Below are 24,913 nucleotides of genomic sequence, written 5' to 3' on the forward strand. Positions count from 1 at the left end.
AAACATGGCCATGTAGACCTCAAAGTGGCTGAAGTGAAATACATTATTAAACTCTGGATATTTCAAAGTATGCACATATCTGTTGTCCCCATTTTCCTTACATAGGGGCAGTGGAAATGAAGCAACCTCAGAAATTTTCACCCATTTGTATAAAGGAAATTAGATTCAGCCTTGCTTTTGTTGTATTTCTCAGTAACACTTAAAGAGTAATTTTCAAGCTTACTAAAGATGCCCATTCTTTCAAGGCATTATCTGGAGTTGTAACTTTATTTTAAATTACTAGCATCTTCCCAGTCTCTAAGATTTAAACCTTCCTTGCAGTGAGTTGTGACTGTTACTGATGGACGTTGCTGAGTGCTTTTGCCTCAGTGAAGTAGGTATTTCATGTGAAGGCTTGATTTGTCATTCTTGTCAGAGTAACTCAGCAAATCCTGCCTGAAGTATTCCAGAGTGTAATGCTTCATGAGGACCTCACCGAAGCCAAGACAGGTAGTGAGACAAGGCCAAGCCATCACTTCTGGTAAATTAAGGATCTAAAATGAGTTCTGGATCTCATTCTTTTTCTTTCTGTATCAAGAAAAGCAGACCTTGTCTAAAGCTGAAGGTCTACAGTCATTTTAGCTAGCATTGCTGCTCACCCCAACCTGCAACTTGTTCCCTACCGTTTCTGCATCATCTGATCCACCAGCAGAAAATAAAAAGATCTGGTTTAAAAGTAACCTTTCACAACCATTTTTGACTTTTTTTTTTTTTGGTCTTACCCAGTTCCTAATTGTCTCATGCACAGTGTGCAAATGTTTATTCGACCACAAGGCGGTACTGAATAAAGTGTCCATGGCAAAGAAGGGCCATTTATTTTTGGCAACTGTGACAGCCTGTCAGAACAAAACAGTTGAAAAGGCTGCACGACGGAAGGGGACAGAACATGTTCAAGATGACAGCACATGGAGGTTTTCATTGGAGCTTGATGAAATCAAACCTGCAATTTGGGCCTGTTGCTGCATCTTTTCCTCTTTCACAATCCAGACGGAAGTCATGGCTTGTCCAGTGCCCGAAGGTGCGTCTGCAGCCACAGCTCTTGGACGGGTGTGGTGGCACAGTCCAGAGCGTTTCTCTGAGCTGCTCGCAGCGCTGAGGTTCCCAGTCCAGCCTGGGCTGGTACCCATCGGTCCTGTCTCTGCTGCCTGTGGCATCATTAAATAAGAAGCTCTCAACTAGCTGGAATTTTAAAGCATCCCCAAGTGTTTTATAACATAGAACAGATTACTCCTAAGGCAGTTTTACAAGTGAAGTTTTTCATGTGAATATTCTTGCAGATGAGGAACCTCTTTTTTGCTCTTGATTGTTTCAACAGCTTTAGTTTGCGGCAGCTAAGCAGTGCCAAGTATGATCATCATTTGCTTGAGAGAAGTTTTTCCTGCACCAAAGAGCTCTCAAAAGAAGTTCCTTGTTGTTCCTTACCTGTTTGAGTAACAAGTGAAAAGGTGCAGAGCTCAAAATGGTAGAAGGTTTGGCTTTTATTGTGTGGGTTGCGGGGGGTTTTTTTGTTTTTCTGCAAAATCACAAAATGCCTGAAGACTGTTATTAAATGTAATGTTATTTGAAAATGCACAACAGAAAAAGGTACAGCGCTGTTATGGAAGAACTGGTATGCATAATCTTGAGATCTTTGCTGGTGAAGGTTCTTTTTGAGTTTGGTCATACAGTATCTTGGTACAAGTACAAAAAAATAAACTTGTTTTGAAGAAGACAACCAAAGTAAATTCATTACATTCCAGTATATTCTTTTCCACTCTAATTGACTTTTTATTTTTCTGTAGCTGTACTGCTCTTGACCCATAAAAATTTTAAGCCTATTTTTACAATGAATATAGAATTTTTTAAGCTATATTTAATCCACACTTAATCATGCATTGGCATGAATGGGCTGTAACTACAGCTTTCCCAAGCTAGAAGCGTATTTCTTAGTGAGAAGCATTGAGATGTTTGGGGGAAGGGGAGGAGGCAAGGACAAGGGACCCTCTCCTTGCCTCAATAATGAACTGGCACCAGATGTTAAGTTTTCTGATACTAGCTTACCATTTAGCTTCTGTTTTGAGTTTTGATCTAGGAAAATTTTGTTTTACCAGTCCTTATGGTGAAAAGAAAGAGCAAGGAAGAGGTTTTTTGATGATCTTCATTTTCAAGTGGGAGCCTGCCTGACCATTGGAATGTTAGTAGGAGGCAGCAAATCTGGGTTAATGATGCTCACAGATGATGTGAGTGGCTAATAATGATGGAACCACTAAAGGTGAATGCAATTTGAGGATGTAGGAGAGAGAGGAGAGCAATGAGGCCCTTGTATGTGGCAAGGCTTTATTTGGAATTTATTCTTAAACCAGGGTTTAAGAAAAATGGCGGGAACCAGGAAGGACTGTAAGGAGAAAAGTGCTGTCATGCAGATGCAGAACTGTTTATTTTACCATAAGGAGAACTGGGAGGAGAAATGACTGCGCTCTCTAAACGCAAGAGGGGTAAGTTGGGTAGGCACTTCTAAAGAAGTTTTGGCATAACACAAACTATAAAAATTGCAATGAATTAAGTTAGGCTAGAAATCACCGTGAGCCTGTATTTTTGGGATAGAAGGGAAGGACCTGGGAGAGCCCTTCCAGTCTCTGTATTTGGGAAGAAGGGTGCAGTATCTGAGCGGTTCTCAAAGCCAGCACCTTCGATGCTGTCAAAAAGGATTTGCTATGTGGCACCATTATGTGCTGAATTTGGCCCGGTTGAATGGGAAGGCCGCCTGCACTTCTCAGAGTGCGCTCTGTTGAGGAGAAGCTTGAGTCCAGTGAGGAAATGGTAGAAGAGTTTTATTGTCTGTTGTTAATTTTTTTAACCATTGAAGACAGCAAAGGATTTTCTAATGCCCAATGTGTACCTGCAAGCAGTGCACTTCAAACCATGCTTTCTGTCTGGTATATTTTGGTCTGTAAGGAATCTGAAGTCAAATGTCTTGCACTGTTTTTAAGAGAAATGGCTTTTAAATAAATTTCAGAACTGTGTTTTTGAGACTGTTTTTTGTTAGACTGATCTGGCTGAATCGGAGCAATTTCCAGGTGGTCCCCTCCCTCCACTGGCGGAGGAGAGACTGCATTGCCGTTACCTGAGTTGACCAAGGCTATAGAGGATGCCTTTGTGAAGTAACTCTCCAAGGGAATTCGTGCAGGCTGTTGTATAAAGAAACATGTGAGAGAAAGAACAATTAGCAAAAAACAGTGATTGTTTGTTTTAGTTTCCACAGATTGCTTTTACGTGAAAACAATGAACAGAACAGATGGTTAAGGTACCAAAGAAAAGCTATGTAACACTGAAAAACAGTCTCTGAAATCGGGTGGTTTGGGTGTGGGGTTTGTTTTGAATTATTTTTTTGTGTGAAACTACAGTTACTAGCTGGGCAAATGTGCTGTAAATTACTGGAAGGTGGTAGCTGGTTGTTGTTGAATCTCCTTGTCTTTCTGTTAGTCTTTAGTTTAGCTGTATGCTAAACATACAGCTATGACAGGCTGCAGCAGCATCATTCTGGATTTATCTCCTGATGTCTCATTCTAAGGTTTTTTTCCTTCCAGTTTTTGATACCAATATCTGACAAGTTTTGTGGGAGGATTTTAGCATCCTTAAAGTACTTATGTTGGCTGCCAGGTAGTCTTTTGGTAGCTTGAGGTGGTTGCAGGGTGATTTATTGGGGATTCTGGTGAAGTCCATCCTGGCTCTGTGCCTGGCCTGGGGTACTGTTCTGGAGGGCTTTGCTGCTGAGATGCAATAAACATTGAGTTTCTGTATTCATCATAAAATATACCTGCAAGCTGCCTGAATGAACTTGTTGAAGGTGTTGTGCTCTTTATAGCTGCTATATGCAGAAGCTAGATCCGCAGGGAAAATCAGCACATCCTGCACAGAGATACAGGCTGGGTAGCCAAGCACACGTGTCTTGCGTCTTTATTATCCTGATGTGTTTGCACCTTTGAAGACTGTGTAGCATTAAATAATATTTTTATTCAATTCTTGTTAAGTTAGGTTTATACCAGACTAAACTGGTCTCCCGCAGGGTTTTAGTTTCACATAGTGTCTCTGAGTTCACCAGTAAAGTCTGTCTGGGAAGATAAATTTCATGGAAGCACTAATTGATTTAATTTTTGGCTCTGAAATCAGTATCAGGCACTAATCTGATCACAACAAGCTTAATTCTTGATTTGAACAAACCTTACACAAACATGAAGACTGATACATGCGGACACCAACAGGCATTGAAACATTAAAAACATTTCTGAAAGGTGTAAGCTTATGATTTTTAATGGATTACTTCATATATGTAAGCCATGGTGGAAAAACTGATGAGAACTATGTCTGGAATGTATCAAATAATAGTATATCTTGTGTAATGGTCTATTAAGACACTTGAAAAACACGGAAGTACTGCCCAAGGAATAAGAAAAGGCAGATGAAATAAAGTAAATGGCTGGCTGATATGTATTTTGAGTGGGTTATAAAACCTTTATTTATGGAAGGAAGCTGAGCTTCTTCAAAAGGTATATGCTTATCTAATGAGTGCTGTAAAGAACCTGGAGAGTGACCTCTGTTCTCACCAGCTTCCAACTTTTGCTCTCTTTCTTCTTCCCTTTCCTGGATGAGCTTCCTTTCTGCTGTCAGGAGCTTTTTAAAATGGTATTTCCTTTCCATAGCGATCCTTTTGCTTACAGTATTTGCAGCCGTGCTCTGAAAAGGTGGAGGTTTATACAACTTAAGACTAACTCGGTCACATTATAGATTATTCATCAGTGCCATTAAAGTTAGATTTTTTCCAGTACAAAACTTTCACATCTGTTGTATGACTTTGGGGGAAGGAATTGTTATTCAACCATGGACTCTTATCTCTGTCATATTGTTGGAGTGTTTGTCTTGTTTTTCTTCCTGACAATATATAATTGACCGGGAGAGAAAGACCTCCTTGCGGGAGGATCTTTGTAATCAGGTGTCATGTCCTTTTGTCTGTCCAGCTGCTTTTGAGCAAGTGTGATCCATGTAGCAGATTTCTTCAAGAGCTGGCCACACTTTGCACTGGTGGTGTCACTCTGTCATGTTAAACTAAGACACTTAAGCCAAGGCTGAACCTTCATGACACATCAGTTACAGCTGGCTTAAGAAGCTCTTCACCATTCCTTGCTATCCCTGTACACCTCTGGAGGGGGGGCTGAACTATGTTCACAGCAGTGAAATTGCAGGGATTTTTTTCCTCCTCCCCCCCCTTACTGCAGGGTCATGGGAAGCATTGTTACTTGTGGCTTGGAGAAGCTGGGATTTGTCTCTTTTCGGGACTAGCCTTTGTTACTCTGTTAGTCAACTGTGACTTCAGCACGCTGATTTTGAAGATCAAGCTCAGTAGTCTTGTGCTTCTACTATACAGATATTTTTGGTGGTAAAGTGAAGCAGTTGTGAAATTTGGAAGTATAAAAGCCTGTAACAGGAGATTATCTTACTGTTGCATTGATCGTCACGAAAAGTTTTTTTGAAGACACCCCCCCTCCCTCAAGTAGCAGATGAATTGCTGATTTTGTTTTCCCTTTTCTCACCTGTCTCTCAAGCTCTAGAAGTGAGGAGAAGAGGGTAGAGTAACCATGAGATTAAGACTTCATTTGTCTGCTTTTCCTCCTTTTTTTCCTTCTCTCTTTCTCTTTGATCGTAATTTGATTGGGGGTGGAAGGGCATTGGTAAAAGGAGTTAGTCTCTGAAGCAATGGAGTTCCTATCCAGAGCGTTTCGCAGGTGACACCCTTATGTGTGATGGCACAGGGGACAGGTTTGCTCCACTGCAGCTTTAGTGTTTCAGTTAAACCTGTATACTGTGGTGGATGTAATAAGAGGTGTTTTGATTCCGCATAGGTGTTCAAGTGCTTGTGCAGGAAGTGACTAATATGGCTGGGCAGGTAGAGCTGCACTAATGAGACCAGAAAGAAAGCAGGCTTTATTTAAAAAAGAGCAGCCGTCGCTACCCAATTTAGAGAACACATCACACGGCAGTAGGAAATTTAGTGTTGATTTAGCATACAATTGCTTTGACCACTTATTCACATTTTAGAAATTATATTTTGGGGGGTTTAGGATTTAGAAAAGTTATCTGCATATGTCATGTCTTGGGTTGTACAACAGATAAATTAATTGTGCTGGTACCACATGTTGCAAACCCAAGCAAACAAGAAATTTCTCATAGCTTTTTTTTTTAAACTGGAAAAATACAGAATTAGCATAGCTGATCAGTCTTAGCTGTCCTATAGTGACCGCAGTGGAAAAAAACTTGGAATCATTCTTACTTGTAACTCCAGTTTAAACTATTTTAAAAATCAGTTTTGCCTGAACTTATGGGGGAAAAGATGGTGAGGTTTGGTATGGTTTCATCTGAAACTAGTTGCAAACTTGTAAAATTCTAAAAACGCTTTTTTGCTCGAAAACTGTAAATTTGGGGAAGCGGTACCTAATTGTTGAGATTTCCTTGAGCCTGTAAATAATGTCTCGAATGATACTGACTACTGTAACAATACAAATCTCTATGATGATAATTAAACCTTCATACTGAAGTTAAATTACAGATCATTCCATGAAAGAGGAAATACGTATATTTTGCATAGCTTCCTTTCTCCTTTCATGTTTCCTTTTGGATTTTTATGTTTGGACTCTTGCTATTAGTTTCCTTCTGAATTTGTACACCTTAGGAAATTGTAATACTCCTGGAAAACAGGCAGAATTGTGATGCTCTCATCTTAGTGGCGCTTAAAACAGTCCTGGTCTGTTCTCATGGGCTCTCCCTCCCACTCTCCCTCTCCCTCTTTTTTTGTTCCACTTTTCTGGTTAGATCTCTTGAGCAGTTTCTGCTGGTTGGCCAGGTTTTCTTTGCTGTACTGCACTCAAATTTGCGGCCTAATGGGTTTTACTTTCCAAGTGTCTCTTAAAAGTACTTCAGTTGCACAGTAGCGAATACTGCATGTATGCAGTTTGTCTAGTCCCATGTAGGACATAAATCCACCACTTCCCATCTTAAGATGTTTAGCTGCTGTTATAGCTAAGGAGGAAAATCATTGAAGTCCCGTGTGAATTCAGCAAGTGCATTTTTTCTTGAGTAAAAGTATCTTCCATGTATGTCCATTGCAATTTCTTGTCACTGTTAGAATCAAGCAATCCTAACGCAGATTTCTAGATTTTTCTTGGTTTCTTCCAAATGGAAATGTTCCATCCCACTTGAATCTGTGGGGAAAATCCTAGCAGGCTTGGTTTGGTTACCTCAGAGAGTGAACTTTGGAGAAACCCTCTTATTTTGTTGTTCCTGCCAGTGTATATAAAAAACCCCACAACCACATTTAGGCTATTTCACTAAAAATCTTTAGTGTTTCAGTGGTTGAGTGGGGAACTCAGCATTGCAGGATGTCTGTCTTCATGTTTACAAATGCTGTATACAGGGAATCAAATGATACATGATGAAAAACTGCGGTTAAACATGTACAGATTTTTCAGTAGGTGGCTTAACTCACTAGTAATTCTGACAGCATCGAGCTGTCCCGGTCTTGTGGGACTTGAGCAAGATTCACTTCTTGTCCATCCTGGCTATTCTAGACCCCTGTAATACCCTGCGGTGGATCGCGGAGCAGTGTGGCACTTTTCTGGTGTGCGTACATGTTCCTTTCCTGCTGTCCAGGAGGAGCGGGCGAACCGAATGCAGCAAGAACAGCAGGATGGAGGTGGAAGAGAAATTAAGTTGAATGGGACAGGAAGCCTTGTTTCTGGATGCAGTGCCACGATGTGGGAGCTGAAGGCAGTCTGCGTGCCGATGGCAATCCTGTAAGGCTTCTGATGTGGAGGATGAAGGCTAACCAGGGCTGGCTTGGCGAAGAGTAAGAACAATTTGGTGTGGGGAGGCCTGGCGCAGAGATACCAGAAGAGGTGCGGGAAGCAGAGGCAGCGGGGCAGGGGAGGGGAGAGGCAGGGTGTCTGCCGGCTGGGGCAGGCTGCCTGCAGGCTGCAGCTGAGGCTGCAGGGATCTGCTTGCTGTCCGCATTTGTTCTGCCGAGGAGGAGATCTCTCCTCGCAAATCTCTCTCTAGCAGCTGATCAGCATAAAATAACTGCCGCTGTTAGTGGTTATTCCCTAAGTTCAAGCATCAGGTTTTTTTCTCCTCTGTACATGACGATCGACTTGGAGCTTGCTGACAAAGTGCATAGAAGCTGATACTCTCCCATACAGCTGGTTTTGAGGAGGAGGATTATTACAGCTTTCATGAGTCTAGGAGCCATGAGAGAGAATAATGTAATAGTTAAGGTAGGAGAACTGCATTGTTGTTGTTTTTTCCTGGCAGTATTAGAGCCTTCCAAGGTGATCCTAGCCAAGTCACCTAATCCAGACTTCTCACAGATGACCACTTATTGCAGTGACTCAGTTTGTGAACTCGCCTTTGGCACTCAAAGTCACTAGGAGCTATGCTTTGAGGTAAATCAAGGTGACGTTAGGAAAAAGGCATTCTTATTTGCAAGACGTTCATGTGCTATAATGACAAATTAATAACTTTCTTTAGAGGTTTGGTGTGCAGAAGCAGCTGAGGATGCACATTAAATAATGCTTTTATGAACTCTATTTATTTTATCATTCTTCCTGTGTGGTGAAAGACTTGCTAGCCTGTTCTTTCTTACTGATTAGTTTTGCAAATGAGAAATCAAATGGAACTGTAATTTGCACTTAGTTTTAAGCATAGCCATTTGCACTTTGGAGACTTAGCACTCAAAATGTGCATAGTATATGGAAATTAGCACTGGTGAGGGTTTCTTACTTTTTTCCTAATTTTACTAATGTTTACTGTTTTCCTGATGTATATAATTTTGTCTGACTTCCTCATATATAAGAAGTTGTTCATTGTGCAAAACTTGCACAATTGTTCTGCATGTGAAAGCATGAGATATAACTGATCATTTGGGGGAATCATTGATCAGTTGGAAGACTTAAGCACTTTTCTATTCCACTTAAGCTATATATAAGTCTTTTCTTCAGTCTTCTATAATTCTTAGTATACTTACATTAAAATATTTGTACTAAACATGTATTTCAGTAGAGGTTGAAAGTAGACTCCAGAGACCCCATTATTAAAAATGGCTTTATAAATAGGAAAAGCTGTGTACCAGAATAAAACAAAGGATTAATTTTGCCTTCAATAAAAGATGTTTATTAAATCTAAATGATTTCATAAAATGTTCTTAAACTTTCCCTTGATACTGCTTTACCATTGCTTTACAGCAAGTGGCTTGTGGATTTAAGTGTAAGCATCTTTTGGCTTTTTCAGATTTGTCATGTTTACCTGAATGACCCAGTTTTAAACGATTATATTTTACTATAAATTTTAACAGATTTGTTTAGTTGTTTTTTTTTTTTCTTGCTGTTCTGATAAATTACCCTGTTCCCAAATGAAGTTTGACAAAAAATTAGTCTTATATGCTCTTTCAGCTGTTTCAACTATGTTGCCTTCAATTTATGTAGGGAAAACACAGAGTATGGGAGGGAAGAAAGTCAGAGTGGCTTTCATTCAGTTAACCACTGAATTTCAGAGGTGCCATTTTAATGTTAGTATCGTTAGTTACTTGGTACTAAAAGTTTAGTAAGCCTGTGTGTTTATAGGAAGTGATGGAGTTGCACGGGCACACAGCAGGACATCAGCGGATCATACTGGGCAGGGAGGAGCACCAGGGACTAGCTCCGGAGGGATGCTTCTGCCATCCCTCCCCATCCAGTTGGGAATAAGTGGGTGGGAAAGTCACTGAGCCTGATCTCTTGCCACCAAGGAAAGTGCTGAGACGAGTACTAGAAATCTTAACCGTCGGGGAAAGTCCTTTATTGGGGACTGTCAAGCTGTATTTCTGTCCTACTGGTGCTGCCAGAAATTCTCAGCTTTTATGATACTTCTGGTTCAAAAACCTGTAGCATATTGGGGTGGTCGTGGACAATCAAAAGTAGGCACACATGGACAGAAATTCCAAAATTGCTGAATTTACTAGGAAATCAACACAGCCGTGTTTGTTCTCATGCAGCAATGTTTTGATTCTTTTAGAGAAATGTCAGTACAATTCAGAACTTAGTGCTGCAGCAGGATGCCACCCGTTTCCCTCACTGCAGGCAGCATTTTGGTGAAAAGTGCATAACAAACGCATCGTTATCTTGGTGTTTGGGTGTGCTCCCAAAACCACAAAAGTCACAAATACAAATATTACTTTCTTTTGCAATGTGCTTTGGGGCAGCAGTTTCCTGCGCGGCAGCAACAGCAGTTTTCAGCAGCAGCTCCCGCTGTTTGGTACAGCTGCAGGTTAAAAGGAGACTTTACAAGTGCAAGCCTTCCCTGGATGAAGGTACAGGGCAGCAGGAGCAGTTCAGAGCCTCTGTATGTGTGTATGTGTATGCCATATATGTGTATGCCAGCCTCTGTGTGCTATTAAAGTGAGGGAAATTAGGTGGATTCAGAAAATTTTGAAGAGTAGACTTTTTTCCCCTTGTACGTCAGGCAAGAGGGCATTATGTTCCAGGGAAAAACTGCAGGAGAGAAAAGATGTGACTTGTCAGAAAGACAGGGACTTCCTAGGAAAGACTGAAGTGGGTACCTCTTCTTTTTCCTGAATTTTCCCTTCTCGTCCTCTTCCTCTCCCCAAACAAGCTAGAGCAGGCTATGACTGCTTTCCCCTTTCTGAGGTAAACCACTTCAGCTAGCAGGCCTCTACAGAAGCTTGTATTGGTGGCAAATGATCGTCAACGATTGCTTAACCATAGAGGGTAATTGCAGTTTGCAATTACTAGGTAGAAGTATTTGTTCTGGAATAACTGTTGGGTTAATTTAAAAAAAAAAAAAAAAGTTCTTATCCCAGTAAAAATCTGAAACAAAACTAATATTTTGAGAGAGATCATATTTGGATAGACAGGTCAGTGGTGTTTAATGTCATGTGGTGTGCTTCCATTTCAATGAAAATATCAATGAAATGCTAAATCAGATACTTTTCAAAAGTTTTTGTCTCCTTGCTAACAAACATTCTGTTTATTTTCTTGTCTCTTTGTCACGAAAGCTGTCGATCCTTTCTTTTTGGTCTTGCAAAATCTGGGGCTGGAGAGATGCGTGTCCTTGTGTACAAGCCCTCTCGTGTTCTCTGTTACCATGCTTTGTAACAATTCCTTTCTCCTCCTGTGCTGCTTCAGTTCCTACCTGTTAACCTCTTTCCCACTGAGGACTACATATATTCTTTGGAAATAATTAATGAAACTAGAATTTCCTCAACTAGTATTGAATTCAATTACTACTGGAGTCTGTGGTTTCAGAAATGGAGATGGATATAGTTGACTTGATACCTCCTTCACCTCACTTCACCTGCCCACCCTCTGGTCCCCAAGCTGCAGCCCTTACTGGTGGTGGTTCGAAAACTCTGATACCTACTGGTAGGAACAAAGCTGCTGCTTTAAATATTCAGTGTGGCAACCCAGTTTCTGGAGCCCTGCAAAAGTTTAATGCTGGCAGAGTGATGTTTCAAGGTATCTAACAACCTGTTCATCACTTTACAAACCCTCATAGTCAATAATCCTTGATTATTTTTTTTTAATTTTTTTTTTTGGTGGGGGGAGGGTTTAGACTAGTTTGAAGTCATTTAGTTTGTAAATAGATAAGCAGTATCTACAGAAATGATAAATAGTGGTTTTCCTCCAATTTTAAGCAGTTTTTTCCTACCATAACCATTTTCAAGTTGGAGTCTCTGGAGGGGATATCTTTACTCTTGGAACAGAACAATGAAAAGGATTTAGTAAAAATTCTTTGCAGTGTATGTCAATTAAATGAGGTTTCCTGTTCATAGTATATCTTTTATAATCATTACTTTATTCTTATAGTCAACTGCTTCACAGTGTTTTGTAGCATGTGTGACAGTTGTTGGTAGAGTTCCTCCCTGCTTCTTCGTCCAAAGTTGCTGAGGATACCTGTTAACTTAGTTGTTTCATTACAAGTAATGCATTTCTTCATCTTAAAAAGCCTAGTTATTTCATAACTACGCCCTTTGCTTTAGCTTCATAGATAAGACTCTCGTATTCTTCAGGGAGACAACTGAGAGGAGAGCAGAAATAGTGCCAACAGAGAAGTGGAAAGTGTGAAGACCATCTGAAGGGCCACAGGGCGGGTGTCAGGGCAGATGCCGGGTTCAGACCTGAAGCTCAGTGAAGGATTTCTGTGCATGCCATTGAGCGTTTTAAGTACTTGTACAGAATGGGAAAATATACATTAGTACTCATAAACCTAATAATCACCTAGCTATGCCAAAATACAGGCTGCTTTCTGAAGAACGGTAATTTTGTACATGTGTGTGGAAAACACTGATGCATGGACTCACATGGAGAAGGGGTCGGGTGCAGCCGTCCAACCCTGGTACTGTAGTTGCCATTAACTGTTTTTACTGAGGGGAGCTGCTGAGCATATTTCAGGCTTGTAGCTTCCTAAAAGTAAACAAAGTTAACACGAGAAGTATCTGGTACGTGATCTGAAGGTGTAGATTGACATGACAGGTAAGATGACTGGTGGCCAGCTACCTCTGCAAGAGTCTCTCTCCTTGGCCGCGCATTTCCCACTTTTCTCTTGGGTTGCGAACTAGTGATCATATGTCACAGGGAGAATTAATTGAGCTGCCTGATCAATTGGAAAACTAATTTAAAAGCACTTCAGTCTCCTATGTTAGCCAGCTGAAGCTTCTCTCCTTGCAGCCTCGCAATCACTCTCTAAAGCAGAGAGGGAAAAGGGAAAGCTATATTGGCTTCTTCCATAATTTTTTAGCCATTAGGCAGTGTGCAGTCTGAGATAATGGCAGTCTTGGCTGACTGTGACCTGATGGAGTGGCTGAAGGGGTCTGAGACCTGGGGAGGGATACCTGAACCAGCTGATACGTGAGAGTCTGGCTGGATCTGCGCCCCAAGCCTTTCAGGCCCACATAGGTGTTTAATCACATAACTGGAGATCTTGGGCTAAGCTCCTGGTGATACAGGGTAAGCCTGGCATAGCATCCAGAAAGAGAAGTCTGTGTGGGTAGGAGTCATCTTTTGTCTTTCTGTTCAAGGCTAGTCTCTCTAACCAGCCAAAAAGGATGGTTGCAGGGAACTGAATTCAGTGATTACAACAGTTATTTCCACCTTTCTCTTCATATTCAGGCACTGGCGGGGACTGTTGTTACCCTGAAAGGAGCAAAAGTGATTAAAAACATGATGAGGCAGGGAAGGGAAGCCTTATTTTACCTTGTGTTTCTTCTCCTACATGCAAGTATTTCCACAGCCTTATCTGATTGCAACAGTATTTTTGCAAGAACCAAATCTCTTCCTCACTGTTAACTCTGAAATTTTAGCCCAGGAGTCTAACCCGGGGCATTTTGACTTATTGTACCTCTATTCTTCACTTGTACCTCACAGCAAAAGCAGGCTCTCTGAGCACAACACTACATGCAACAGGTTTGTCAAATCCATATCAATGTTTTGAACTAGTAAAGGGTTTGTAGTAAAGGTCATATTATGTTGTTACACATTTTTTAAACATAGATTTACATACATAAACAGCAGATTAATAAGTATTAGTGTTTTTGTTTTGGGGTTTTTTTTAAAGATAATTTGGAACAAATGGGAAGTCATAATTTCTTCTTGTGTGGCGAACCTGATGTGAAAATGAGTGTTTTAACAACCTAATCAGCTGATAGAACTGCCTTTAGGAATTTAAATGAGCTTGCTTCATGTTTTCTTTGCGTTATGAAAAAGTGGTAAGAGGAATATATTGTTCTTAACACAGTTATGGTTTGTTTTTCCTGGTGTAAAACATCTGTGTTGTCTGCTTCTCCCCTTGTTTTACTGTTTCTAATGACTTTGCGATGTTGTAAAGATTCTAGCTGCTTGTGACAGTCTGCAGCAATCAATACACAAACACTCTCCGTTAATAGAGATGAAGGCTGTCTTCCAGCTTCAGTTGGGACACAGTTCTGGCAGACTCAGGGAGACTGACCTGACACGGTAACAACCCCCAAATTACAGCCAGAGTTTGATCAGCAGGAGAATTAACTCTGATAGTTTGGCTGTTACATACGCTGTTTAGAAATCACTGCGCGCTAGACCAGTGCAGCTCTCTACTGGATTAGATCAGTTGTGGGGCAGAATTGTTCTTTCAACCTTCACAAAAGGATTTTTCTTCTGTGCCATAGTTTTCTGCTGAGGTATCTTAGGTAACAGTTTAACTGTTTGATGACGGTAATTTGCTCCTACCTGGGGTGACGCTTTTGCTTTGCTTTCACTTCTGCTTCTCCAAGTATGGATCAGAACCAGGCTTAAGCTTTTGCCTCAGACAGCTCCCTGGAGAGCGCTGTGCTGTTTGCGCTTCTTGATCTTGTATGTTTGCTCCCTGTTGTGGCTGTATCCGTCATTGCATTAAATGTGTATTGTGCTTTAAACTTACAGTGCATTATGAGAAATAATTTCATAAAGTCATGTGAAATTGGAGCTTTAGCACAGTATCTGGGGTTTGTCCAAATGATGGTATGTGGGGAGAGGCTTGGAAGTCCATTCTGCTTTAGCCTTCCCCAGGAGTACTTATCCCTGAAAATGGGTCAGCGTGCACACCCATCCTCTTAACCGCTTAAGCTATGTAAAAGTTATCAATTTGTTTCACTTTGTGGTAGCTTTAATGGCATAGCTTTTCACCAAAAGTAGTTTTGTTTATTGTGAATAGGTACTCGTAGGATGAGATAGGTCTGTTTTCAGGAAGGCGGAGTAAAATAGCTATTTGTAATTCAAATCTTAGCTATTTTGTAACAACTTGATTGCATAAAGAAATTTCTTTAAGTTACCCTGTTTGTAAGGGAAGCCAAGTGATGGTATTTTAACCTCATATATTCTACCCTGAGTCTTAGAAATGAGGTATGATACTGACAATCGTCTGCCAGTGAAAAAGTACTTTTCAGGCTTTCTTCTGCTTTTGCTGGCACCTATGCAACTCTATTGTTTCTATATTAAATTTATCAAGTAAAGAGGGCATAATTTGGTTTCATGTCTCATAGTCAAGAATGAAAACATTGATTATTAATATGTGCACAAGAAAACTCACCTACAACCTCAGACCTAGCAAAGACATGGAAACTAAATAGTTGTAGGTAGCTTTCTTAAGGAAAGCAGGACAGTTTAAGAATGGCTATAAAATGCCTGTCCTTTTTTCTACAGGCCAGGGAATGTAAATGATCAGGGTGGTCAAGAGAATAGTTGAGAGATTTATGTTAAAAGTTCTTGCTATTTTTAAGTCATCACCCACATCCATGGCAACTCTGTTAGGTTTTGTAGCCATCTTCTGGGATGGAGTACTGAGACAGGTGGGAGCATACTTCCGTCCTACCTCCTTACCTAGATTATGAGAGCTTTTCTTTATTTTATGCTAAACACCACTTTCAGTTCGGAAAATATTAAGCACCATGAAATGTTTCTGTAGGTACAACAGTAAAATATAACAGCAGCCATTGCTGGCGAAACCAAAGGTTTGATTAACTATTACTGATGATACTAACTGGGGCTTATCTGTATTAGAGGCTCAGTAATACAGGTTACTGAATAGGTTGTGCAAATATATGGTGGTTTGGGCCCTATTTTATTTGAAAGGGGAATGCTGGTTGGCAAATGTGCACTCAGGAGCCTTTTCCAGCTTTTGTGTCTGGTTGGGACCCTGCCTACTAAACAGTAGAAGAATGAGCTATTGATCTCCTCTTTTTCAACATAAATAGTTGTAGGTAAATTGTCACTGTTGTTGACGGATTTTGCTTGGCTCCACCTGAAGACTGAAGTGATGTTTCTCAATAAAGATTGAGACCACCTATTTTCACTTTTCTGTAAGAGCTTATGGGTGCTAACTTTTTGATTGTTTCTACAAGTCTTACGCTGGCTGTAGGAGAGCAGGCTGTTTTCCTCTGAATTTAAGGCTGTCGATTAAAGGGTTAACTGGTAGATTTTTATCTTATTTGTTTTACAAGAATCAGCTGTTGGAGTTGGCTTGTTTTGGTTCTGTGTTGTTTGGCTGTGACCTTTTTATTCTGATGCTGGAAGCCCAACAAACCATTACCTTATGAAGGTCTTGCTTCTTCGCTACTTGTATTTTCTAATTCTACTGAGCCCCTGTGAGCAGGGCTCACTCCCAAGATGGCCAGGGTATTTGAGTGTATCATGGTATGCGGATGGTTTCCTGGCCCTTGCTTCCTTTCTGTAATCCCTTCCCACACCTGCTTGGTTTTAGTGTGGTCTTTTGGTCCCACTCCTAGGCAGGAGCAACTGCCTCTGTTTTCCACCCCAGAAAGGGCAGGTGTCTGGCTCGGTCTGCTGTCCTCAAAGTTCTTCTTTCATGAGCATCTTTGGGTCTTTTAATAAAAGTGAATGTGTCTCCTAAGGAATAGAAAAATTACCATATCTATACTTAGCTAGCATTGGTAATATGCACACCTGGACAAAATAAGAAAGCTCTTGTGCATTTCCTTGTTTCCTTTAATGAATGCTGAGAGACCTGTGGGTTTGGGTCAGATTCCTCCAAGGTTTGCAGTTTCTGCCACGCTTCCTCCCAAGTTACCCTCCTCCGCTGGGATTTCCCCCTCCTTCTGCCCCCACGCATGCCCCGGGAGGAGAGATGAAAGATTGCTTTATCTTGCATGCTCCAGGGCTCCCAGAGGTTGTGAAAGCTTTCTGCCGGCCAGTCTCTCTGTCTAACTCTGGTGTGCCTCTATCAGAGGGTGTCCCAGCTCAGCAGGCAGCCATCCAGGTGTACCAGCCCCAGTTTTGTCTGGCCATGGGACTAACCATTGCCTCTGCTGTGGGTTTCAGCTCGCTGTGGGTGCCAAAAAAAACAGAGCAGAAAGCACGTAACCTCCATACATGCTGATGACGTGCACTAGGTTTGATGAGTAGTAGCAGGCACAGGCATGACTTAATGCAGCGTAGTTTTTCTAAAAGCATTACTGAGGTAAAATAATTTCCTTTTTTAATTCACTTTGTGCTAGAAAAAGTAACAGGAGATGAAAGGGCGGAGAGGGGGAGCTCATGCAGGTTGATAATTACTTGTTTACATCTCGTGAAGGAGAATTTCAGTATTAGTTTGTTCTTCTACAAGTAATTTTCTATAAATCCTATCCCTGTCTGAACAGGACAAATAAAACCTGAATGATCCTGTTGATAGCAAATCCATGTGAGCAGGTAACACCTGGTCCTGTGGAAGGAAGGGAAAAGGAGTAAGGCTTCATGTCAACATGTCATCAAGTGAAAAAGCAAATTAAGATGCCTTTAAGAAAAAGGTTTTGGTGGAGTTTAGGTGTATTCTGAAGAACATCTTGGTAGTTTATCATCACAGTTTTTTTAGGAGACTCCTATATGTGACTGTGGAGGGGAAAAGGAGAGTTTGAACAGGAAACAGACACCATGGTTTGGGGTTTTGCTCCAGGCTGCAGAGGCCAGTTTTGCCAGTTAAGGTTTTGGTTGGTTTCTGGGGCTAAAGCCGCTCTAGTCGCTGCCTGCGCAGGTGGTGCCGGCTGCAGCCCTCACTGGTGTGCGGCTGCACCATCCTGCAGCACCCCTGGGGATGTGGGTTTGTGTAAGTGCGCTCCTCAGACTGTTACGGATGAAGCTGGAATCTCAACCTGTGGCTGAGGTTGTGAAAACTAGATGAGCTTTGAGAATTTAAATTGATGCCGCATTTAAATACGCATTGTAAAGCATTCAGAAGACATGCTTTTGGAGCAGAAAGGTCAAACCTTTGATGTACTGGTGGTGGTATGTATGCCATGATTCCTTCCCAGCTTCTTGCTTTTGTGTGCCTTTTGTCCTGAAGGATGAGATACTAAGATGTTCTTCAAAGGCCCTGAGATTTTGCTTCTTTTTGTGTCTTTTTTAGTATTGTCAGTGTGATAGTTAATGCAAATCTCGTTAACAATGTGACTAGAAGAGGTGGTGTCTGCTCATGCCTGCAACGTTTGGGCACGTGACTTTCTCTTTCTGAATGTCACATGGAGCAGGAACCACTACGTCATTGTCATGGCTTCATCCAGATACATGCCACCAATGTGAAAGGAGAACAAAGACTTTTGTCTTTGTGTGTGGGGTCTTTTCCCCACTTCCCCTGAGGTGGGGAAAAGTGGGATTTTTTTTTTTTCCCCCCTAGACATCTTAAAGGTGCTGTTGATATTTGCCATCTTCTTTGAATTGCCTCAATCGCTTCCCTCGTTCTCCACTGACTATGAAGAAAGACTGGTCATTCTAGTTGTTTTGGTGGTCACTCAGATATTTCCTAGCATAGCAGAAAATTTCTTTACTGAAAGAGTGGTTAAACATTGGAACAGGCTGCCCAGGGAAGTGGTTGAGTCACCATCCCTGGAGGTATTTAAAAGACATGCAGATGAGGCGCTTAGGGACATGGTTTAGTGGGCATGGTGGTGTTGGGTCGACGGTTGGACTCGATGATCTTAGAGGTCTCTTCCAACCTTAATGATTCTATGATTCTATGATTCTAAAATATGAATTAAACCTAAAAAAATAACAACTCCTAATTCAATGCCAGCGTGCAGGAGATCCTCGCCATTTTGAACTCTTTATGGATCTTTTTGAGGTCAGTGATATACGCCCTGCTAAGGCTAGTGAAGCCCTTCCCTCCTGAGGAGGGGAGCGACAGCTCTCAACTAGAGTGAGATTACAGGTGGTGGTTGGCAGAGAAGACGGTGGGGCAACTTAATGAGAAAGGTATTCAGAAAGTAATTTATTGCAAGTCTGCTGTATTGAGAAATTAATAAAAGGGGGAATAAAAGTGAAACATACCTCATGGAGTATGGTTTCTGAAGTAATGAACGACAGGCAAGAACTTGTGTGAAAATGTCCAGTTGTCCTGGTTTTGGCAGGGATAGAGTTAATTTCCTTCCTAGTAGCTGATACAGTGCTGGGTTTTGGATTTAGGGTGAGAACAATGTTGATAACACACCGATGTTTTAGTTGTTGCTAAGCAGTGCTTACACTAGTCAAGGACTTTTCAGCTTCCCATGCTCTACCCACTGAGAAGGCTGGAGGGGCACAAGAAGCTGGGAGGGGGCCCAGCCAGGACAGCTGACCCAAACTGGCCAAAGGGACATTCCATACCATGTGACGTCATGCTCAGTACATAAACTGGGGAAAGCTGGCCGGGGGGGGCCGCTGCTCGGGGACTGGCTGGGCATTGGTCGGCGGGTGGTGAGCAATTGCACTGTGCATCACTTGCTTTGTGTGTTGTAGTTATTATTATTATTATTGTTGTTATTGTATTATTATTTCAATTATTAAACTGTTTTTATCTCAACGCACGAGTTTTCTCACTTCTACTCTCCCAATTCTCTCCCCCATCCCACCGGGGGAGGGGGGGGAGTGAGCAAGTGGCTGTGTGGTGCTCAGTTGCCGACTGAGGTTAAACCACGACACCAGTGGAGAAGGTGGCACACAAGATACCCGGTCTATTTTCCTATTTGGTGGTGATACTACTTAAGTAGCCCCTAATCTAATTACTGTTAGTTCTAGCTGTGCATTCTTGCTTGTCTTGCAGCACTGAGAATTTGTACCACTTGACAGTAAGGAGGGAGGACGGATGGACTGAAAAAGAATCTGTTACATAGGATTTTTTTTTTTGGTAAAAGGAGTTTGATGGAGAATGCCGGATATCACTGGCACAAATCAGAGGTAGGGCATCCGGACTGCTAAAGTTAGTACTCAAACTACAGAAACAGTCATGGAACCACAACCTTAAAGGCAGGTGCAAAATGCTTAGTAAAAGTTTGCACTTGTTGAATCATGTCTACTTGGATTTCACTTGGTTAGCATCTACCACTGTGGAGTCCTGAACTGTGGTGAGCCCTTCAAGTATTTTCCTTTTTTTTTTTTTTTTAAAGAAAACAAATTCAAAATTATACTCTCCACTTCCCAAACCTACAAGAAAAGTAATTCTTCACTGATTTGCAACTTAACAGCAAAAATGAAAGAGCAATGTTTCCAGTGAACTAGAAAGCAATGGGATTTTGCTTATAAATAAAGGGAACTTTAATCCATTTGTTTCTTCCCCTGTAGAATATGAAGGTCCTGTAGACCAGACTGTCCCTTCACTTGCATCTCTGCATTTCCAAAATATTTTTTTAATGCATAACATCCTTGGTAGTTTACAGGGGAGAATTTGGTGCACTGGTAGAAATTGAATTTCTCTAGAGGTGCAGATTAGACATAGCACTGTTCACTTTTCTTTCAGCATTAGTAGGTGAGAAATAAGAACAATTTACTGGTTTACTTAGCATATGCATCTCTGAACTAAGAGTAAAGTTTCAGTTAGAAAATGCTCGTTTGTGTGTGTCTATTTTAAAGTAGAATGGCCCCTTCTTTAAGGAATATAGCTGTATTACAGCTGCCAAAGTACAGCCTGCACAGGTTACATTACATCCAGCTTGGGCCAGGCTAAATGACAGGTATAAATCAGTGCTTCTCTGGTGTAGTTTGACCTTTGCTTTCTGTGTAGCTAACAAAGATTTCCTTTAAAAGAAAGCTCAGGGGGCAGAAATAATTTTCTAACTTAAAGTACCATGCCATCTGTTTCTGTTTTCTGTTGCTGGTATCACTGCATTTTGGGCCAGTAAGTGGACTAGTGTAGAGTCTGGTTCCCACCCCCCACCCTGCAAAAAAAATCTTTTCAAATAAAATGTCAAGAACTGGAGGGGGGAAGGGAGGTACGTATTGCTCTCCTGATAGTTTAAATGTTACCTTTCTGTAGGATGAAAGTCACGAGAGCCTGCTTTCTCCTTATGAATAAGGAGAGCTTATGAGTAAGCAGAGCTAGCCCCTCCTGAGATGCTTTACAGAAGTGAAGCACAGCTGGGCGTAAGAACTGGATGCTGCCTGACATTTAACACTGTACTGCAGCTCAGCTGCTTTTAGACATATCTGAGTCGTTCCTCATGCTGTGAAAATACACCATGCTGTTGTGTATACCGAGAGTCCTGAAGTTCTTAATACGCAGTGGTATTTTGAAATTCAAAGACTTCTTAAAACTTGGTGGGGGGTTGACATTGTGATAAGCTGATATTGAAGGATAAGGCTCTTTTTAAAATAAAAAAGAAAAATCAACGAAAAGAATAAAACCAATTGTTTTTACCCATGTTATAAGAAATTTTTTGGTTTTTTTTCTTTTTTCCTTCCCATTCCGTAGCACCTCCTGGGTCTGCAGCAGCAGGTAGCCTAACAGGCTACCTCTAAAGCTGTACTTAAATCAAATGCTGATGCTAGTGCACAAACAAAGATGGACTGTTTTGGTAAGACAAGGCTCCATTGAAGTTACTGGTAATCAGCAAACCAGCTCTGTTCACTTCAGTCCCATTCAAAACACAGGAAAAGGATCAATCTTTGCCAAACTTGAAAGGCTTGAAACTATTACAGAGGATAAAAATGATTTACTTCAAGTGGGTGTAAAACATATTTTCAAAATAAACACTGAAACCACACTTGACTCTTACCACATATATTAATCATCTTCTGTGTGGGCATGAAATATAGAAAGTGTTCAGCTTTGTATTCCTTCATTTTATAAATGCAGGTTTGGTCTACCTGGCATTTAATATAAGCAGTGCTTCTTAAGTACTAGCTTAGATGCCAGATACAATGTGCTTTCTCACTATGAAATGTTACTCTATTGTAGCTTAGTTTGCTCTTAGCAAAAGGGCTTGTCTCTTTCAGTATTTCCCTAATGCTTAAAAAAACCCTCGAAACCCTGAAGTAGTCGTAGATGGGATTAATTTGATTATTTGGTTTTAAATTGTTGTACCTACACTTCTTTAAACAGAAGCTTGTACTAATCCTTGCAGTAGTGCAATAGCTTTTTTTTTATTTCTGTAGCAAATTGTTTTCCTAGTTTAGCGTGTTTGAGTGCTCTAGTGCTGGATTGATCATCTGCTTTTTAAGCACAGCTCCATGGTGTACTGGGTGATTCTTCTCAGAAGAGTCACTCTAGTGATATATGCTCGAGTTCAATTTTCATATGCTGCTACATATGAATTAGTGTCCTACAGGTATAAAATGTGGACATTCCCCAGCATGTAGTTTGTGGGGTTTGGGGCTTTTTTTTAATATCTCTGAGCATATAGTCCTTCTGAACTTACACTGGTCCATGTAAAAGCCAAACTGTTTGAGCCTAGCCTTGTTTGCATGTGGTAGAGCTTTGCCCACCTTTTAGAGCTGGAAATTAAATTCGGGGAAGTTCCCTCCTAAGAGTGGGTGTATTGCTGGGGGAGCTGCCTCTCCTCTGTACCGCAGGCCTGACCTGCCTCCACCCTGAGCTGAGGCTGCGCAGGGCACTGCGGCGGCGATTGCTTGTTGAGGTCTTCTCTGCCATGGTCTGGGACGGGCTGCCACTGTCCTCACCCTGCTTTTCTCTCTCTAACATATATCTAACCTCTTCGCTCTGCTTAGGTTAAGCTACATTGCTGAGAGAACAAAGATAGTGCAATAGGGATTTTTTTTGAAATCAGTATGAGTCTTGGGTTTTATAACATTTTGTTATGACTCTTCTAATCCTCTGGCTCCTGACTAAATTAATTATCATTCAGTTAGAGCCCATATGCTCCATTGCTGAGGCAAGAATGACAGGGTTGTATTGGTTTTGGGTTTTTTTTTTCCTCCTTTCTTAGCTTAAATACTGCATTAATGGAGTCTCGGAGGTGTCTTCTGGTACCACTATGCAGCAGCGAGATCTGCATCCAAATCTGAGGTGTTCCTATCATATTTAGTGTATTGTTTGGCAGATTCCCATAATGGAGCATGCTAAAGAATAAGCAGTCTAGGGAAATCAAACCTGCCAACCTTGAAGCAGTAATTCCTAGAAAGAGGTGCTGGTTACGCCATTAAACCCCTTTTTCTCTGCATGGAGATGCTCACTAAGGAAGGAATTGGGCTGGTGGTCAGCTCCACTTGTACAGTCAACATTCATTCATTCAAGATTACTTGAGGCAGACACAAACATGCTCAAGCTGGGTCCTTGCAGACTCTCAAGACCAGCAGGGTTTATTAACTCAGGCTCAGTGCCAAGCAAATGCAACTCTGCTGCTCCCAGACCAAGTAGGATCTGCTGTTTTGGCATGGAGTCCGAGCTGTTAAAGCCTGCCAAGCATGAAGGGTGCAGACCTGGGTCCAGCGCTGTTCTCAGATCCAGGAGCTCTGGAAACACGTTGCAGATATCTGACCATATGGATCAGCTTGGGACCATCAGGGCTCATTAGATCAACAACAGTTTCAGCCCTGTTAAACTTGAGCTTGCTTCTGTGCGTGTTTTTTGTTTTGGTCGTCTTTTTAGGGGTTTCTTTAAGGGTGTTTTTGTTGTTGTTGTTTTTTGGGGGTTGTTTTTAGACTCTAACTCTGAGTTCTGGGAAAATTTATTAGGTTGGTCAGCCTCAGCCTCAGCTAACGCTTTCTGCGTATGCAGTGTGGCATATAAGGAGCTTCTTCGAAGCAGACTGAAGAGGCACTGAGCTCGCTGAGCAGGAACCAGCTCAGGGCTAGCACTGAGTCAGAGCTGCTAGACTCTGATGATCCTAAATTGACTTTAATTTCTCTGTGCAGTGATTCCCAGCATGTTTTGCAGTGAAACAATATACAAATGTTTTCATTGCCTGCTTTCTCACAGCCTTTATGAGCTGTGATAGTGGACCGCTGACCATTAACACATAAAGCATGGAGTGCTGGATGAGTGCTGCTAGTTAGGGCTCGTGTTTTGGTTTCGTGGAGTACATAGCCATGGTACCTACACTGAGACTATATGTTTAATAACTGCAGTTGTCGTAAGGGTAATGAGCTTTTCTGTTTGGATTTGAAAATACCTTCTGGAAAAACTGCAGTGTGCTTGGAGTAAGTCAGAATGCTTCTAAGACAGTATGTTTGGTAGTCTGTGGATTGTTACAGTACTTGAAATTAAATTTTCTCAGAAAATTCACAAATGCTTGCTTACTTTTTCCAAGCAAAAGGTCATACAGCTCTTCTGGGTTTTTCCATATGCAGGTGCAGCTGGGACAAGCGGATATAAAATGCCCCATCACAGAGTGCAGCGAACACCTGGATGAAACAACTGTCCTCTGTAACCTGCCCCATGACGACATCATCAAGTATAAATATTTCCTGGAACTCAGCCGCATTGACTCCAGCACCAAGCCATGCCCTCAGTGCAAGCACTTTACAACCTTCCGGAGGAGAGGCCACATTCCTACCCCTGCCAAATTGGAGAACAAATACAAAGTGAGCATGGTTGCCAGGGCCGTGGGTTAGATGGCGCTGCAAAAGTAGGACAGCATTTGGTGGGCATTAAATGAGCTTTCTTGCATTACTGGGGCTATGTGCAAGCTGTGATTAGGAATATGAATCTGTAGTACATCATTGATTAACTACTTAATTGATTTCTAACTGTTCAAGCAGTTGAACTTCAGTCCTTATTTCTTTGGCAGGTGGCATAATTTTGTCCTGACACACAATTTAGAGTGTTTTCTCTCTGACATGCAAACAATATGGTCACGATCAGAAGAGGCTGGGGAAGGGAAGTTATTACTATAACTGATAATTTTAGACACATAGCTCCAGCAAAGATAAGTTTTCCCTGAAACTATGAGCAGATGAATTGTGGGCATTTATGGTGTTAGGCTGTTGGCTTACTTCTTCCTTAGAACTACAGCTCTTGTCTGTCCTGCTTCTTGGTTTTGATTTCTTCAGTCCCTTACCAGAGGTTATACGTTACTGTGTGTATATATATATACACACATCACTCACAATACAGAAAACTTAAGAAATACGGAAAAAAAAGACTT

At 41.4% G+C, this 24,913-nt stretch overlaps 1 protein-coding gene across 1 annotated transcript in view; it reads left to right on the forward strand.

The window, feature by feature from the left end:
* RNF217 (ring finger protein 217) overlaps positions 1-24,913 on the forward strand; it is a 71,576-nt gene that overhangs the window by 10,335 nt on the left and 36,328 nt on the right. The window contains exon 2 of the mRNA XM_076333526.1: positions 24,117-24,350. Coding sequence (XP_076189641.1) covers positions 24,117-24,350 — 234 coding nt within the window. The remainder of the gene's footprint in view (positions 1-24,116; positions 24,351-24,913) is intronic.

Source organism: Aptenodytes patagonicus, chromosome 3, assembly GCF_965638725.1.
Source record: "Aptenodytes patagonicus chromosome 3, bAptPat1.pri.cur, whole genome shotgun sequence".
NCBI lineage: Eukaryota > Metazoa > Chordata > Aves > Sphenisciformes > Spheniscidae > Aptenodytes > Aptenodytes patagonicus.